The sequence below is a fragment of the Clupea harengus genome, chromosome 7, assembly GCF_900700415.2.
Source record: "Clupea harengus chromosome 7, Ch_v2.0.2, whole genome shotgun sequence".
Classification (NCBI taxonomy): domain Eukaryota; kingdom Metazoa; phylum Chordata; class Actinopteri; order Clupeiformes; family Clupeidae; genus Clupea; species Clupea harengus.
Window position 1 is genome coordinate 8,364,892 of NC_045158.1, and position 19,070 is coordinate 8,383,961.

Consider the following 19,070-nt stretch of genomic DNA (forward strand, 5'->3'; position numbering starts at 1 on the left):
ATTGATGAAGGCGAGAAATTCTTCCCTAGTATTAACAGAAGGCTTCGTACCTGATCAGTAGGCTTGCATAGTAATGGGGATGAAGGAGCTACTTGTTTCAGTGCTGTGGCTCTTCTCTAAGGCCCTTAGAGTGATGGCTCTCGTCAGTAAGTTGTATTCCCACTGCGGCCTTCTTCCATAGGAGTTTTGCTCACAGCTATTCTTCGCACGGTTATCAATAGTTTGTCAGTTCCGAGGTAGGTCAGCTAGAAAAGTGTACACTCTGAAAACTTAATTCAGGTCAGTCGTTCAACTGACATACGGTACACTTCAGCCTGCCTTTCAGTAGATGTTGAGCGCTCACTTGTCCTTGAATCTCTTCAACCCGCTTCAGTGTAGATATGCTTCCCGTTATAAACCACCCTGAGGTTGTGGTGATTATAGTGTATAAAGAATTTCCCACACTGTGTCACATCCTTAAAAAGACAGTGGAAGCTTTTGGTTGCAGTAGGTGCGAATGATGTAAGGTGTTTATCGGTCTCTAACAGTCTACACCTGTGATATGTCAAGATGACCTTTCTGTGCTATGTTTCCTTCTCTGCCTGTAGCGTCTGTGAGTCAATGTAGAGTTTTCCAGTGTTCTGTATTCTAAGCTTTTCTTCCATGTGATACATCAAAATACCTGAATCGTTGTAGTTGTAGCTGAGCCTGTCCGTTTAAAAGGAAATCATAGGCAGTTCCTTCACAAGAGCCACATACTCTCTACACCCTGAGTATGATACACAGGGCTTGTTTTACACATGTCAGTAAAATGGAAGTGTGCTGTGTCTCTCTGTCAGAGCTCTGCGGTGGAGGTGTCCTCTTGTGCTGTCGTGTGCACATTTGTGGGTTCCTCTGCAGCCCAAATCGCAGGCAGCGAGGCCGGTCTGAGGTGCGTGTGGTTTTCCGTGCGCCACTCTCTGCTCCAAAACCCTAGTTTGACGTGTAAGGGGACATCGTCCCACTTCCTCATGTGTTTTTTTTTTTTTTGCTGTGTGCTTTCATCACCTACGCTGTGTTTTTCAACCTGTTCCATCTACATAAGTGGCGAGGGTGTTCCATGAAGCATGGACGAAATGCATGGGAAATGTCTGTGTGATTACGACTCGAGACATCTGTTTAATTTGAGGGAGTGTGGGTTTCCAGCACATATGGGCAGTTAAAAAAAAATAACAGCCAGAGTGAACTTGGCACTCAACATTAATTTTTAATATTATGTATTTCGTCTGTGAAGCAATGGCTGGCTTTTATAGAATAGCACAGTGTATGTCACTAAGTACTCTGATACCCAGAGGATGAACAAAAGAATGAGTTAATTAAAAGTCCATAAACAGTCACAGAGTGATTGCAGGTCACAGTTTGAAAGCTTTAGTGATTTTATCTGTGAAAAGTTTGGGCACACATAAAACAGAGAAGGTGAACTTAGTTTACCATTAGTTTTTGTGTACATAAATTGGCAGTAATACATTTAACATTTGTTGGCAGTAATACATTTTTTTAAACATGATAGCACAGATCTTCGGTACATGTCTGTGTTTCTGATTTCAAATCCTTGTTAGCAAATTGGACGGCAAAGATTCCAAAGGGAGTTTTACATTTTTTTTCAGTAGTTGTTTCCATATGAGCTATTTATCTGCGCCCCATCAACTGATAAGACTTAGTGTCGCTGCCAGGAACATGATCACTACCAGTGTACAGCCACTGTCTTGAACAAAAGAGCATTCTCCTAATAGAACAGTCACTTGTGCGGCGCGTCTGGTGTATGTATGTCATTACGCCGTCACTGTCTGACATCCCAAAAGCAGCGCTCCAGGGTGCTGCTGTCATTAGAAGTGACTCGTCTACCTCAACATCTTGATTAGAAAACGCCCGTGTCATGCTTCTTTGACGAAACGCACCACTTCTCTGGCTGAAACATAGCATAGCAGTAATCACAGAGGAAGGCTTGCAGTGCTGGCCAATACCAAAGGCCTTTCTCATCTGGCTTCTTGGAGTTTTTCTAGCTTCATTATCCTCCTATCTCTCTCAGCTGGAGTCTGGGAAAGGGAGGAGAGAAAAAAGCTTGGGGACTGAGGCATGCTGGTTCTTTCAGCCTCCCTCTCCACCCCTCCCGCTCCCACTCTCTATATTTAACGCCATCACATAAATATTTAACCACGTGCTTGATTGCTTAGATTGCGAGTGGCATTTCATGTCTCCAGGCCCGAGATGCATCAGCTAACAGGGATCACTTCACTTTGCCCGCGCTGAATTGGGCACGGCTCTGCAAAGGCCTGGCCCGGCTGGCATTGTCAGTCGAGACACAAACGAAACATCGCCCTTAATTTAAGATAAAGCTTCAGAGCAGATGGAGGTGGAGGGAATTCATTTAATCAGGTGAAATATCTGACCGCTTTTGTTTTCAGTGCAGGAAGAAAAGCAGGCGCTGTATTGATCTTAGCAAGCTTATGTGTTTAATTTTATTTGAGCACTTAGCACAGCATTTTGTGTTTGATTTAATTGTATTGGATTTGGTGTGTCCTTGTGTGTACCTTGCAGACATTTGTCTCACAATACCTTTAATCTGCCTGATAGTAGGGTTGATAGAATGCCAGCCATCCTGAGAATGAGTGAACTGAGCTTCTACCTGTGTCAGTTGGTGTAGTGTTATTCACGGCCAGGCCAGTGTATATATCGATTTCCACCCAAGTCCCCCACCACCACCACCACCCATCCCCCACACCTCATCCACCCCCCATCTTATTTTAGACCCACTCAGTCTGTAGTAATAGAGTCTACAGGAAGCTCCTGCCAACCCCCCCTTTCCTTCCGCCCAGCACGCAGAGGCAGGAAACACACTCTGTGCAAAGTGATGGTGGCCATAAATCCTCCTTCATTTCCTCTCTGCTCCCACTGCTGCTTTGGGCTCTCGCTAGTCAAGCAGCAAGCCATCAATCCAATATGGACTAATGATAGGAATTAGTCCTGAGCCAACAGGCACTAATGTTAAACAGATCAGCAAGATGTTTTTTTTTTTTTTTTAAACAGTGTTTGGAAAAGGCAGCGTGGGGAACCGCAGCATGCAGGATAATGTTTAGGGCACTTACTAGCAGAGTGAAGTAGCGTCAGCTAGCCTATGACAGTCTGCGCTAATCACATTGTCATGAATTCAGATTGTGGGTCATAAAGAAAGTTTCCACCAGGTGTGTGTGGGTGCGTGCGTTTGCATAATGCATCATACCCCGTGTAGCGCCTGAGTGGATGTGCTTTAAATGACCCAGTGTTTGTTCCGCGGGACTCCTCCCATTATGGCAGCTCCTGGCTACGTGCTCATGTTTCAGGATCACTCCCGTGCCCTCACAGTGCTAACAAAAGCAGGATGGGCCCACTCAGCATGTGGCCCATTTGCTTTGATGACTGTTAGGGACCGCAGCTATTTGAACTACATGTGTCTGCCGGTTAACCTTGACTCTGAGACGAGTTGCTCATTGCACGCAACATGGTGAAAAGGAGGCGAATGCATTGTGAGTGGAGCGGCTGAAGAGGAGAGGCTGCGGGCTCAACACATCCGCTGCCAGCCAGTGCGTTCCTGTGATTGTGGGTCCAACCTCGCTCCTACCCGCCGCATGCTTGGGGGCCAGCGGGCCTTTTGTTGCTCGCACTCTTAAAGGAGGCGTCGAGTCAAAGGGCCTTGTTAACCAGATGGATGTGATTTTACTGTGTGTGTATTTGTGTGTGTGTGTGTGTGTGTGTGTGTGTGTGTGTGTGTGTGTGTGTGTGTGTATGTCTCTGTGTGTGTCCCTTCTGTTTCAAGATCTTTTCCTCAAACACATTGTCATTTTCCCCCTCAAAAGTTATTGCCTGCTTGGCAGCACCAAAGTCTTCCGCGTCATAAATATTGCAGGCTCTTTTATTTTTTTAAAGGGAAGCAAAGGCCAGACTGTGTCAGAATATTGCTCTGTTTTTTAAGCACCAGAAGGACTTCCGATAGATCTCTCTTTAAGTAGTAGTTCTGGAGACGAGACAAGGCTTTAATTACATGGAGGGGAATGCACCAAGTGGCAATTAATGGTCGACTCCCTTGAAGGACAGGACTGCAGAGGCGGGTCAAATGTACCGCATGATATCCAAATCTTAAACCAAAGACGCGTTACTTTCCTTTTGCACACACCCACGCATGACCATAACTGATAATGCATAGTGAGTAAATGCAAATACATTAGGATGACAAACAGTACTGAGCCACAGCATTTGATGTGGTGTTTTCTCAACCGCTCTTCTTTTCTGACATCAGTTATAACTATATAAGTTGTGATATAGGTCATTTCTTATTACTTCCTGCAATCAATACAATTCTGAAAAACAAGCCACCCATCTCTGCAATTCAAACAGAATCAAACTCTGAATAGAGTGGAATTGAAACACATGACCAGGAGATAAAGAGAAAGAGGAAAGGGGCCTGCTTACAGCAATCCTAAAACCATGGGTCTCGCCCCAAATTTAAGGACTGGCATCTGTATCAGTTAATTTATGCTTCAGCAGCACCTAAACCGGACCACCATTCTGTTCACTTTTATTTTGAGGTTCACATAGTTCTTTAGATGGCTTGTTTAGAATTTTGGGCAGAAAAAAAGATGGTGGCCAGTTTTGACATACAGAGCGCAAACACATGCTGGAAATATTTGCTTTGATTTGTTTCTTCAGTAAATTCCAGCAGAATTGTCTCCTTCTCTGGAGTTCCCATTCTTTGACTGGCTGGAAAGCATGAATGATAACAAACCATCAGTAGCCTGCGCTATTTACAGAATAGGAGCACTTTTCCTGCTACAACTACAACAGTGTAGTGCAGTTACAGTTTGTCGTCCAATCGTCTTGATTTGTTGTTACTGATTACATGTAAACAAGACTAAATTGGTTTGATTTGGCTTCATTTGTAAATTTACAAAATGTTAAATACTTTCTTGGAATAACCTCATGCTCTTTTTTCATAATGCCAGCTTTTAAAAATGCGTGGTTACATTGTGGCTGCGAAATTTTCATGTTTTCTTCTCCTGCTAGAATCTGTTAGGGGAACCATGAAATGACTTATGACTCAAGCTATAGGCGGAAGAAATGAGCTTCCGAAATGGCTGTCTGTCTGGGTCTTCTTCTTCCTTAACTCTGCGGTCTGCGGTTCATTTTGTGTGTGATGCTGTTGTGTTTATAAATATCAGTTGCACATTTGGGTTGAAGAACTCGACAAGGTAGCATCTTTATGTGTTTGACACTGTTGTGTGGCTTGAGTGGGGAGGGTTATGATGATAATATTGATCTGCTGTGAGGTCCGTGTATAGCGTGTGACTAATGGCTTTGTTGGCTCCGTGCGGTGCATATATCAAACTATCAAACAAGGCACTGGTAATGTTCCAAGCCCTTTCTGGTTCCTGTGTAGCTTGTCCAATACATAGCCCAAACCCCTGCTCAATCCTCTACAAAAATGTTGCAAAGCCATGTTCTTCAGTACAAGATGAGAGCTTTCAAACCCCTTCAAACACTTAATATCCTTATAAGGTTGGATTTATACTTGAAGGTCTCTGGCCTCGTGTTTGTGTATGTTTTTGTACATGGGTGAGATTGGGAGGAAATGGAATCTGTTAACCTCAGACGAGGGTGCCCTTGTACACATGTCATTAGTCAGCTCAAGAGTAGGGAACTGAGAGCTGCTTTCAGGAAGCGTTAGTGAAGCCGCATATCCCCATATGAAAACCACCCAAGGGTGTAAGACTTTTTGTGTAACTGTGTCTTATTTCCCCGCGATGACCAGCTCACCTCAAAGGCCTACTCAAGCCTCTTTCACATACATACATTATCGATACATTAACGTATCAGGTACAGGTAACATTTTGGGATACATTTTCATTCCCACTCAGTCTTCCATTACGATACAGTTGCATTTTTATGTATTAAAAAAAATGACATGTAATGACATACCTCCTGCATCGAGAGAACATAAACAGGAAAAATCATTCGTATTAGTGCACTTTTATCCTTATATAACAATATTGAGAACAATGCAAAGAACAATAATACTCAACTCATCCTTATGTCAGTCACTACCACATTCAGAAATACACTGTCACTGAGCTGTCCTTGTGTGCCCACTGCTTGCACAGGATGCACTGCAGCCATGTCTCCTCTGTGCTGCTGTTTGAGAAGCGCTCCACACACACCAGGCAGAAACATTCATCTTCATCTGAGGATGACTATCTCCTGCCCCTTCCTTCTCTTGGTTGCCTTTGTTGATACCTTAGATTTTTATTTTTTTTCGGCTTGAGAGAACAGGGACAACCAACCCCCGAAGAGAATGTGGCATTTTTTGTTAACGGCAAAGCTAACAACCACATGTTGCAGCGTAGCTCAGAAAAAACTAAACTATAGCTGTGGCTGTGGCTGTGTCTGTGTCTGCTGTCTTGTGTTTGATCCAGAGAGACACAAGTATTAAGAAATACTTGAAATGTAATATAAAAATCAATGGCAGAAGAAATGAAAGGCCAGCCCTTTGGACTTGGGCGTCTGAAATGAGTACTTCTGAAATGTGTGCATTTCCCCTTTATTTGAAAGGTTTCACTTCCCCTTGCTGTATTTTGGGAAAGCAGCTTTGGTCTCTAGCTTGCCTCTATCTGGGGCAGATGAGCTGGATGTATGACAGTTGAGGGAAGGCAAGACTTTACTCAGCAGGTAAATGCTAGCGAGAAATCAGGTGAGGATACAAGACAGGAAATTGAGGTTAATAATTCTGTCATCTCCTTGTGTCTGTATTGTGGATATCCAGATTAGAATAACACATATTTGCTGATATGATTTAACTGAAGTGAATGGTTTGTGCTGTTGCGTTTGTGTGGCTGACACCATCCAAGATGCTCGCAAAACTCAATGTAAATGTTTTACAGTATGCTAGGAAGAGCCACAAGCATTTGCCATGCTTTTTCTGGACACAGATACCTCTGTTTGCCTGTCTGTGCCAGATGTGAATTCCATTTACTTATTTTTTTTAAATCAAAAGTGTTCAAATATGCATTCCTCTCAATATCACAAAAAAGTTATCTGACGCGTTTGTCGACATCCATTATGCTTGAAACATCTGGAGTTTTTTAAGACTTGCTGTAATTATAGAAATCTGTCTTTGCTGCTTTGCTGATGAGTATGGTATTGATACACATTATAGTTAAGTTTGCTATAGTTAAGCGCGTTTGGCATCAGCTGAAGTGCAGGAAAGCTTCACTGTAATCCTGCAGGGTATTCCCACCAATTGAAAATTGCTCTAAACTGCTTGTGGCTGCATGTTTTGAAATTCATCTGCCCTCTGAGTTGCTACTCATAGTTCTATTACTTAACATTTTAATAACAACATTCTGACAATTTAATGACTCTAGACTAATGACGGAATGAGTTGATTGAATGAGAGCACTAATTCTGCATCAGCATTTGCCAATTAAATGCCTTCCAACATGAAAATGCAGGCATGTTGTTTTGTAATTTAATGATTGTGTCATATGCTTTATGTGATATTTCTCTGAAACAAGGTACGACAGAAAAAACTCGGTTCCTTCAGGTACAGATGCTCTCCTCACAGGGGGTCCATTAGGAAAAGAGCTGCCATAGCCTGTTATTCAGTCTTGCCACATGACTGCTATTTGACAGGCAGAGTTCCTGTCTGGAATTGGAAGAGAAGTCTCCCAATTAATCACATTAAGCTACTGTCTAAATTGCCAAGACTGGATGATCTTGTGCCAGTTCCTTTTGGCAGCACTGTAATTATGTTTTATTACCACAAATGAGGCACTTTCGAACTTTAAAGACCAAGCTGCTGGCTGAACCAAAGTGATATAAAGGCTCATAGTACAGAGAATAAATACAGAAACGTAGCATCAACAAGTTTAACCTAACTTAACACATGAAGTTATGTCTGTGCTGATTCAAACTTATGTTGTGAAAAAGGTGGAGGAATAATGCTTTTTCTGTTGTGGTTAATTCGGTCAGGCTATCTAAAGACATAACATTGACTAAATGTGCTTAATGGTTGTCCAGCTGAAGTTGTTTACTAAATTCTGTGTGGCCTGAATTGGTTGTCTTGTTTTTTAATCAGACATGCAGAAAATGCACTACGGTAAATTAGAGAAAAAAAAGTCTGAGCAGACCTTGTTTCATTTGTTACCAGCTGGCTTTTTGTCTGTTTTCTTGTTTCTCTCTGAGGTGTTTCACTGTTACCACTGTGCTTTGAGCGTGTTCCCAGTTTCTGTGTAGTTCCTTGTTGAAACATGCAAGAGCTGGGTTGATAGATAACATCAGCCTTGTAAGCACATTTGGTGAGCATTTCCACAGCTGAAGGGCTTTCAAGTTCTGCTTTTGTTGAGTGGCCTTTAATTACAAGAATAGCTCCACAATGTATGTGGCAATTTGAATGAGGCGGCATGTAATCAGAGAGAATAATGTTTACTGAATCTCGAATATGATGCCACTACATCACACACACGTGAAGTCATTAGCGTCAGAAATTGCTATCGACATTTTCCCTCTGAACCGTAAAGATATTTGTTGATGTTGCACCAGCAATCAGCTCTGGTGGTCTTGCTTGTTATTGATAGCTCTACACAGTGTGGATATACTCGACTCTATCCCTTCTAATGGTAATCCCTGTGTCCCAAGTGTCTAGGGGGTGAGTTGGAGTAGAGAACCAGCTTAGAGGAAACCCTTAGTACCTCTGATATAGGGAAAAACTAAATGGTTCCTTTGACATAATGCAGTGTATTCGCATTAACATAAAAAGTTGTGAGTGTCACCTATGAAGCTTCAAGGTTTAGGGGTTGTTTTGTTATTTTTTAAAAGACAATTAATCTGTACATCTGTACACTATGTTGTCCTGCTCAGGCTGTGGAGGAATGATAAAAGGCAACAAAGTAATTCCGTTTATTAGTGCTGACAACATTTCAGAGATTTTAGAGGTGGCCAAGATCATTTGTGCTCATTTTCAACCCTATTAATCAGTGTTGTCAGTGCTCATTTTATGTGTGTGATAGACCAGTAAACAAGCAGTCAACAAAAAGCCCTGAATCTTCTCAGCTGAAATCACACATACACAGAGCCGGATTCCCCAACAAGGCGCTCTCTAGAGACACTGGGCACATATTTCTCATTTCCATGATCTTCCTTTCGGTATTTATTTCACTCCCATGAAACACACAGATAATGACAATATTCTAATATTAAAGAAGTTATTTCTTGGTATTTAATACATTTTTACATTATTATATTAAACTATTTTACATTTTTTGGTGAAGTGTACCCCAACAGTGTTACCACAGTCATTAAACTTGCATGCAGTAAAGATTTATACAAAGGAACTATAGTTCCCCACACAAAGAACACATTCAAGTGACATCTGCAGCCCCAGATTGGGCTTCCAGTCAGAGAGCTTTGCATTCTGGGCCAAATCTCGCTGCCGTTGTTGCTGTGGTTTCAGTTGAGACTGGATGGCTACAAGATGACCAGAAGTATGTAAAATAACATAATCACGCCTTCCAAATTAAACATAATGTCTCCAGTCACCTTAAACCTTTGTTTATAGCTTATTCTTCACCACCTTAACAATGCCTTGAGACAGGATTGGGCTATATAGGTTAATGACTTGGCAAACCGCATTTTCATATTTGAAATTGCAGGTTACCACAGTTTTATTATTGTCACATTTAATCCTAGTTGTTGTGACTTGTTTTAATATGGTCAATGGGAGCAGATTCACAGTGCATAAAACATAAGGCTATTCATCATGCCGCCACTCTAACCTCGGCTTGGCTCGACAACATAACCACTTCCTTTGAATTCTTTCATGCTGCTGCTTCAAATCACCAGAGGAGAAGCAATGTCTCTGTCAGATAATGTGAGGCCTATGAGTTCTTCAATGGTCCTACTGTCATGAACGATAAATGCATAATGGCAGTATTTAGATATGTAGTTCACAGTGTTGTTTGGGCTTTACTGTAGTTTTTATTTGTACTATGATCCTATGAAGTGTGCACATTTCATTCATGTAGCTAATAAGCTACTGCAGCCTCACTGCAGTTTGCTTGCCATTTGTCTTTTACTTGCTCCTGTACTTGAGACTTCAATACCTCACGTTAAGAACTGTAAGGACAAAACCTTTTGTCGAATATGGCTGAACGTTAGCTCTTAATCTTCATTATGATTTAGGCTATTCCTTCTCTATCTAAGTTTGCAAAGTAGTATTATGAGCTTCCTAGTATGAGAGAAATTAGCAGCATAACATTAGTCAGCATGTACAACCACTGATAGATTAACCACATTGTTTAAAAGGGTTACTTCATAGCATTGTGCTTGTTTCAGGACATGACTTAAAGGGCTGGACTAAATTTTTTTTTTTGGGACTTTGAACTTGACTTGGTTGTTAGAGCTACCGACCTGAGACAGACTCAGGTTGAATTAGAAGGAGGTGACATGAGCATCCTGCAATGAACATTTAAGGAGCCCTGCCCTTCAAGATAATAACAGTGACTAGCAGGATGAACTCCTCAATAAAAGTGGTTGCGCTTCCTCTGTTGTTATTGTTCAGCTAGAGACTGGAGCAGTCAAGGTGAGGTTTGCAGACTGCTCACCTGTCTATAGCAGCTGCTTTGGACAGCTAAACAGTAGACAACAGAAGCCTTGATGTACAATTCCAAATATGTTCAATGTAAATAATAAGGTAGTCCACTATACGTTTCTTTTCATGAAGTTAGACTGTAAATATAATGGCAAAATGGCTTCATTTGTGACTGAGTGCAGGAACCCACTGGTGAGTGAAGGAGCTCTGTTATGGGTAAGATGTTTGACCCTTGTGGACATGGCAGTCTCACAACTGGCAGGCAAAAGTTCATCTCTCCCCTAAGAATCTGTCTCGGCGCTAATGTTAAAATTGTAAGTGCTGAGGCCTGGAAAAGGAATTACATAAGTTATGGACTGTATGCTGTAGAGTGCGTTGCTTTCCCTGAAAGCAATAATCAGATTGCAAAGGCTTGAACACATGAAATGGGAGACATAAATGGGTTTAAGAGACACGGATATGTACATATCCACTGCACTTGAAAATGTTGTCTAGCTTGGAATAAAGGGATAGTAATGTGCAGACCAGTATTTTTCAAGACTTTTGCTTTAATAACACTATTATTTCTAGAGTGGGTCCATATTGTTTGGAGATTTTTCTGCTTCTTTTGAAGGAGGTTCTGTCTTATCGTAATGGTTTTGTATGTTTTGTGCGTATATTAATTCTTGCTTTTATGCAGTCAATATCAAAGTTGCAACGGCTCTCATTTTCTTTCTATCCCAGGCCTATTCTGTAGTTTTACAGAAACAGTCTAAATCTGTCGTAGGCCTTTTTAAAAACACTTGTAATAAATAATTCCTGGGCATGTATTCACAGCTTATACTTCAAACTGGATGACAGATGAGAGCTGCTTCCTCCCCTGTCCTAAGCCTGGTGATACTGTCAAGGTCAGGGGAAGTGTTGACCTCCCCTGGGGCTTCTCCATTAATCCACTAAATGAATAGGAGTTCACCTGCCCTGAGGCACTCCTGAACATCTCTGAATCTTTCACATATTGTGCTTCCTTGCCCCTGATGTGTCCTTTCAGATTTGTGGCCATTGCTACATGTGCGTGTATTCCATGAATTTTCATCCTTGACGTCATTGGGTGCTGTGCTGACACACAGAAGCGATGGCGAGGCCTGAGTTAGCCGTGTGCTAGCCTAGCGTGTGCCTCAGCACGGGTCTGTTTCCATCAGGAGGACGCCAGGGGGTTGAGAGTGGAGTTCATTGTGAGGGCAGCCAGAGGCTCTGTTTTGATTCAGTAAATGTCATTGTAATGTCAGCTGTTTGGAGCTAAGCGAAGCCTCAAAGGACGGGCACTACTACGCTGGGGTTTGTTGTTAAGGAAGGCAGACCAAAGAAAAACAAGCGAGCTGTGGAATTTGTGCATTTTACTCTCCCTTGATTTGTCACCTTGCTTGTTCTTGTATTTGGGCTCTCCAGGCAGTATGAGCAGTCCAGTGAGTGCTTCTGATGAATGGTCCGGGGCATTGGATGTAATGATGCCATACAATTTGAATGACTCACATTTTTACTATGTTAGCGAATGTTGTGACTCTAGGAGGAGTTGCTCCCAGAATGGTGTATTGTGTCATAATAATGGGCTTTTTTTTTCCATAGCCACATACAATTGACTAGGCCAGCCAGCAAGGGGTGAGACATTGGTATTTGACCTACCAGTTTTTAACAATGATGCAATGTCAAATAGATAGACTAGTAACACACAATATGAAGGTCAGGATTTTTTTCTTGTGAATAGGTGGTGCATTCACCTCAGCTCAGCAGAAGTCTGTGAAAATACAAAACTCTGCTACAGGAGAGATTGGCTCTTTCTTAGTGTAAGGTGCTCATAAGCAAAAGAGTGAGGGCTTTGAATGGCTCCTTTGCTATCCAGGTGCTTAGTTGTGTGTCCTTGGTGACAGTTGGTATTGCTGGCTTTCTATTTGAACCTGTTTTGGTAATGTCCGTTAGAGTTAGCAGACATATCACACATGTTTCATATTTTCTTTCCTGTCAGATGGGATAACATAGGATACACATGTGTGTTTTGCAGTTATCCCCTTTTATCTTAAATATAGAAAATATATTTGTGACGTTTCTCCCCCGAATTGCGATCTGTCATGCCATATTTGTTTGGTTTAAAGGGCACTAGGCGGTATTGTATCACAAGAAATAAATTACCGGTAGGGTCAAGGTTTTTTATGCCAGGATTAGGCGACACACAATTTTGAAATGTTAAAACCCACATTGCCATATAAAGTCAACAGCTCAATATTTTGTATCTTCATTATTATATATTATTGTCACACAAAAACTAAGAGAACATCTCTTATTTATTTTTCATTACACAAACAGAATGCCAGACACAAATGGCAGAGTTCACATCGCAGACCCTCTCCGTCAAAAAGCAGCGAGGCATTTTCTTGATCTTTTCATTTTCAGGGTTTGGGAGCCGCCAGTGTTTTTCTAGTTTGCCAGTTTTCCACCGATCTGGATGACAGGGGTGCTTTAGCCTTCTAATAAAGAGCTGGAGGAGAGGAGATGGCTGTGACGCTCACATAAGGACGCTTAGATTTTTTTGGCTTGTGGGAAAAAAGGGGCCTGAAACACATCAGTTGTGGCAGAGGACTTTTGCTGGGATACAAACAGGAATGAGAGTGTGTCAGTTTGACCACAGTGTATGTCACAGCAGAGCCAGGGGATTCATATGGGGATGGCTATACGATAGACACCGCAGACAGCTAAGGAACCAGAGGAATGTTTCTGGAGAGGTTTCTGTTGATGTGAATTTGAATTGACCCTGGAACGAAAGAGAGAGTGTGTGTGTGTGTTTGTGTAGAACATTCAAGGGGATATTTCATTACATTCTGCGAATGAGGATGTTCTCATCATGGTTATAGCTACTTGCATATTGAAGGCGGCTGTCTTGAGTTGGCGCTCTTAAAAATGTAATATCCTTCTTACATTAACCTGGCTCCCAGATCCCACTGAGAGCAAATGATGGGGGGTAGTTTGAAAGCACTTAACCCACCTCACACAGTTTTAAATGCAGTATGGAGATCTGATTAATGTATTCACCATTTCCTCTGCCATTACTGTTCAAAGCATGGTGTGGTTTGTGGGTAACACACACACATACACACATACACACACACACACACACACACACGCACACACACACGCACACACATACGCACACACACGCACACACAGAGACAGACAGCCAGAGAGTGTGGTTTGTTTCTCTGCATGTGTGAGTGTGTGTGTGTTGCTACATTTACAGGCAATTTTGCTGGGAAACGTATTCATTCAGTTTAGACATCTGAGCGCAAATATTTGTCTGTTGAGTTTACTGTGTAATTTTGTTGTGTGAAACCCAGTGGTTGCCAGTCCATTCCACAGCATTTGGGCAGCCATACTCTACTCTGGCAGCGCAAGCCCTCATTTGGTGCCAACGTCATGAAAACATTAAAAAGGACAGTGACTGAGTAACAGTTTGATGGATGTCTGTTTAATGCATGCATAATTGGCTGCCAACTACAGAGCAGAAATGCTGGCAGCACTTGCGATTGGAGTAGCCACCCTGCTCTGATTTGTGTGTGTGTGTGTGTGTGTGTGTGTGTGTGTGTGTGTGTGTGTGTGTGTGTGTGTGTGTGTGTGTGTGTGTGTGTGTGTGTGTGTGTGTGTGTGACGGTTTGTGCATGGGAAATCAAACCACTGGCCGCCCATGTCGATCGAAAAGACAGTGTGGCATTAGGCCGGTACAGTATTGTGTTCGCTGGGCCTCTGCCATTTCATTTGGAGCATGCTGGGTCGAATGGGCTGGGGGTTGGCATGCCGGGTCGAATGGGCTGGGGTTTGGCTGTCTCCTGGTCTTGTTAAGCTGGACTTAGACCAACATGCTGGTCACTGACTCAGGGGGAATGCTGTTCTGGGACCATTTCTGACTTTTCTGTGTAAACGTGTGTGTGTGCATTTATTTTGAATGTTTGTGCGTGTAATAACTTCCCTCAAAGGTAATAAAACCACTAATGTAAAACAAATCTGTACGTATGACGGGTTCAAAAATGTATCCAGTACTGGTAATCTACCGGTGAAACCGGACACCCCAGTCCCGCTAGTGATGGAGTCCCCAATACCAGTTAGGCTGGTGGAGAAATAATGGCAACACATGCCAGAGGAAACTCTCCGTATGACTTTTAGACACAATCAATTCAGACTTTTAGTCCGTCCTGGCTAAGCTGTAGAATGTTATCGTGTTACTACGTTTGTTGGTTAGTTCAGTTATTGACAAAACCTTTCTGTTTGGCCCCAACTATAATCTGGACATAGAACATACAACACTCAGTTAGTTTAAGAATTTTAAGGAATTCTAAGGATTATACTTACAATATACTTTATGAAATTTCATTACACGACAAAGATTTGCATACTTTTACAAACAGTTAGAATTTCACTATATTAGGGATTTATTACATTTGATGTAATGAAAAAATGTACCCAGAAAAACATAATATCATGGGGAATAAATGGAAAATTGGTTATTATGTTTGTGGTAGGCAACAGTTATTATGTTTGTGGGAAGTTATTTCATTTGTGGGATTATTTCGTTTAAAAATGCAGATTTGTATTACATGTGCGGTCTACTATGCCTGTGGGAAAATATTTCATTTGTAGGAGTAACACACGTGTATACATTTGTGTTTAATGAATTCGACAAAATCGCTTGGGCGCCGCCATTGACATGCTGACGCTTTAACACACTTAACACCTCAAAAGCAAACACGCCGTGTTGTGTTAACAGTACAATGGGGCTATTGACATGAATGCGTCGTGTAATCACACGTTTGCCTGTTGCATTATCCCGAGTCATGTGAAAGCAGATGAGCGCCTATAAATAAATAAATATAGCTCGAGAGTTCCATCTGCCAGCCGAATGAAGTCGTTTCTTCCATCATCAGAGCTGCGACAGCGTTAGTAAGCTCTCGTCTTTAACGAGAAATAGTAATTCCAAGATGCTCTCAGTTATGTTCGCTCCCTTTCTTTCCAACAAAGGAAGAGATTTCATTCTGTTTTCTTGAGTGGTCCTACTTTTTTATTATCGTTGGTGTTGGTCATGTTGAACTAATATCCTGTCCTTGGCTGAAGAGAGGGGATTTGAGAGATTCCATTTTGGGGCCAGTGTGGCAGCTGGTTCTGTTTATCAGGGAAATGGATCAGTCTTTGGGCCCGTTGTGTCCGCAGAGCATCCTGTGCCACAGTTTGGCCAGTTTATCCTCCTGTCCCAGTTTTCTCTCTTTCACCCCCTCTTTCTCACTCTCTCTCTCTCTCCTGTCTGTCTCTCCCTATTCTGCCTGTTTTTTTTTACCTCTTTTCCACTCAACATTCATCTTCTCTTCCACCGTTCTCTCCATCCTCTTCTCATCGCGGCTCCTCGTCTCTGCAGGCCTGTCATTTCTCTTCGGCTCCAAGAGCAAGAGCTGTCCCTGGCTCCCGTCTCCTTGCTCATTATCTTGCGGCCCAGCCCTGAGCCACCAGTTCCCCCGCCCGGGCCACATGCTGAGAGGAGGGATTAAGCCCAGCGGGCCCATAATGAAGCCCTGAGAGGCAGCGTCGGGTTCTTGTCAGGAGCTCTCCCTCCATGGGTCGCCCTCCCTCCATGGGTCGCCCTCCCTGTGCAACTTTGAGCTCTTCGTGCTCTTCCCCTCATTCTCTCCGGCCTGTAAAGACACCTGGCAGGCGGCCTGGGCTCCTGCGTCGTTCATCCAATTAATGCAGTTTTTTTCTGTCCCTCTCCCTCTCTATCTCTCTCGCTCTCTCTTTCTCTATTTCTTTCTCTCACTTTCCTTCTTTCTTCTCCCGCTGCGAGAAAGGCTCCCTGACGCCGTGGCTGTTACCCCATGGTGGGCGCCGGCGCTCTGGCACGCCGGCTGCCACACTGCACTAGGGTGGAAATCAGGCCGCCAGGGAACGCTGCTCACTTAAGCCGGACGCCACGGCGGCTACCTCCGTTAGCGTGTTTGCCGTGCACCCTAGAAAGATAATAATTGCCACTCGCTAATGCTGCCAGGACCTGCCAGCGCTGCATAACTGCACAAACACAGATGTTTCATTTCTGTCCAACCTGTTAGTGACAGGCCATGCCCTTAAAGGGAGTTTTCTTAGCAACCGTGTGACTCTCATGCAGGAGAACAGGTGGCCTGAGACAACCCTCAAATTTCCCCCGCTTTGATCAGAACGTCAATTGCGGTGTTTTGACATTTGCACAAATGTGTTACATAAACACATTAAAGAGTCCCAGAATGCCTTTGTTTTTGTTGGCAAACGGTGCGATGAGTCACAATTGAATGTGATGTGCTATATGCTGAAGCCCTTTTCAGCAGGCCAGTTCGCATTATTTATGTGCTGTTTCTAGTATTAATTATGTATAGTCCTGCTCTCGCAAAATGGCCTGAAACTTAATTGCACTCTCACTTTATTGTCAGTACACAGTACAGTACACAGTACATGCTAGGCTGCATTTTGGCTGCATTTGTTACATAAATGCGTGGGCAGACTTATATGGTATGTATTGTACAGTATGTAGTATATATCTATTTATATATCTAGTCATGTTTATATCGTATACATATATATATTGTTGTTGATGTGCAAAGTGTCTCTCTGATTTTGATCCCCCCACACCCGGAAAAGATAGGGTAGCGCTCTTTGTTTTTCAGATGCTTCCTACGCATCAGCTGCTCAACACAAAGCCGTGCTGTGTGACGGCTCTCTCTCTCTCTCTCTCTCTGTGGAGCTGTTGATGCTTTGGCAGTTAGGGGCGCGGGCAGAGAGGGCTGGGGGTTGACGGAGGACGGGGGATGGGGGAGGGGGGGGCTGCGTAATGTGTTTTCTCTGGTAGCTGACTCAGAGCAGGAGCTGTATAAACATGCCCTTCCTCTGCGGGAAGCGAGTGGATCACTCCTCATTAGAAGCGGCGCACCCAGGCCAGTCTAGACGCTCGCGTGAGAGCACGCGCGAGAGAGAGAGAGAGAGAGAGAGAGAGAGAGAGAGAGAGAGAGAGAGAGAGAGAGAGAGAGAGAAAAAGCAAAGAACCGGGGGTGAGACAAGAGAGCCGGGGGTGCAGAGGGATGGTTATTTGTGACTGGTCCACCTGACAGCCCCTCAACAAAACAAACAAACAAATAAAAACCATGTCCGATATTTACATGGTCAAAATGTGTTGCTGTGAGCAGGTTTGACGGGTGAAGACCAGAATCAGAATCAGGTTTTATTGGCCAAGTAAGTTTGCACAAACAAGGAATTTGACTTGGTAAAGTGACTCTCAGTGTGCTTACACAAAATATACAACACAATACAATACAATACAATACAAACAAACAAACAGTGCAACAGTGCAATGGACTAAGGAGTTTAAGAAAGTATGTACAAGGCGGAATGGCTATATACAGTAGCTGTGAAATGTTGCACAACAGTAGTGCAAAGAAGAAGTGGAGAGTGCGAGAAGTGCAGGGATAAATATATAAATATAAATATATATGCTACAGTGGGTTAGTTGTTCAGAAGTGAGACGGCGAGGGGGAAGAAACTGTTTTTGTGTCTGGAGGTTTTGGCGAACAGTGATCTGTAGCGTCTACCAGAGGGGAGGAGTTTGAATAATTCGTGTCCGGGGTGTGAGGGGTCTGCAGTGATTTTTCCTGCCCGTTTCCTGACTCTGGAGGTGTACAGGTCTTGGATGGTGGGCAGGTTGGCACCGATGATCTTTTCTGCAGACCTGACTGTCCGTTGGAGTCTGTTCTTGTTTGGTGGCCGATCCAAACCAGACAGTGATTGAAGTGCACAGATCAGACTCTATGACTGCGGTGTAGAACAAGACGGGAGAGTAGAGAAGGTCTGGACAAGGCAGCATTATTTGTTTTGGTTGCTGTGGCTGTCTTTCTTTCTTTTTTTGAAACCGCTTTGTTGTTGTCTGTCTGTGTGACAGGGTGAAGGTTGTTGTCCATCAAAATCTGGCTCCCCGGTAGCTTGAGCCAGTTAACGATTAATTTCTTACCTGACTCCTGTTCGGGTGTAAACAAATGACAAGAGGGAGCCTCTGCCAGGGAAATCTCAAATACTGGGACAGGCTGCATCACTCTGCTTTTTTTTTTAGCCTTGTCAGTCACCGCAGAGCCTGAGTGTGCTCTTTGTCAACATCTGTCAGCTGCTTGCCTACAGTGTGTGTGTGTGTGTGTGTGTACGTGCGTCTGCGTGTGCGTGTGCGTGTGCGCGTGCGTGTGTGACTTAACAGAGGATTTTGACTTTCAGGAAATAGAGGAAGCCCGTTTGGATAATGGTTATATTCTGCTGTATTTATTTTTTTTCCTCCTACTCCAACATTCAGGATTCGGAAGTGTGTGTTTGCCACTTTGAGCAAGTGCTTTGGAGTCCTTGCACCACAGCACCGCCCGTGGAC

The 19,070-nt window shown here is 43.2% G+C and overlaps 1 protein-coding gene across 7 annotated transcripts in view; it reads left to right on the forward strand.

Annotated features, from left to right (window-relative positions):
* Positions 1-19,070, forward strand: part of fbrsl1 (fibrosin-like 1) — a 232,000-nt gene that overhangs the window by 24,213 nt on the left and 188,717 nt on the right. Inside the window, exon 1 of one of the 7 annotated variants that reach the window (XM_031570378.2) lies at positions 1,997-6,736. The exons of the other annotated variants lie outside the window; for them this stretch is intronic. Within the exon in view, the coding sequence (XP_031426238.1) occupies positions 6,719-6,736 (18 nt within the window). The 5' untranslated portion in view covers positions 1,997-6,718. Of the gene's footprint in view, positions 1-1,996; positions 6,737-19,070 lie in introns of those variants that run through there. 7 annotated transcript variants of the gene reach the window in all.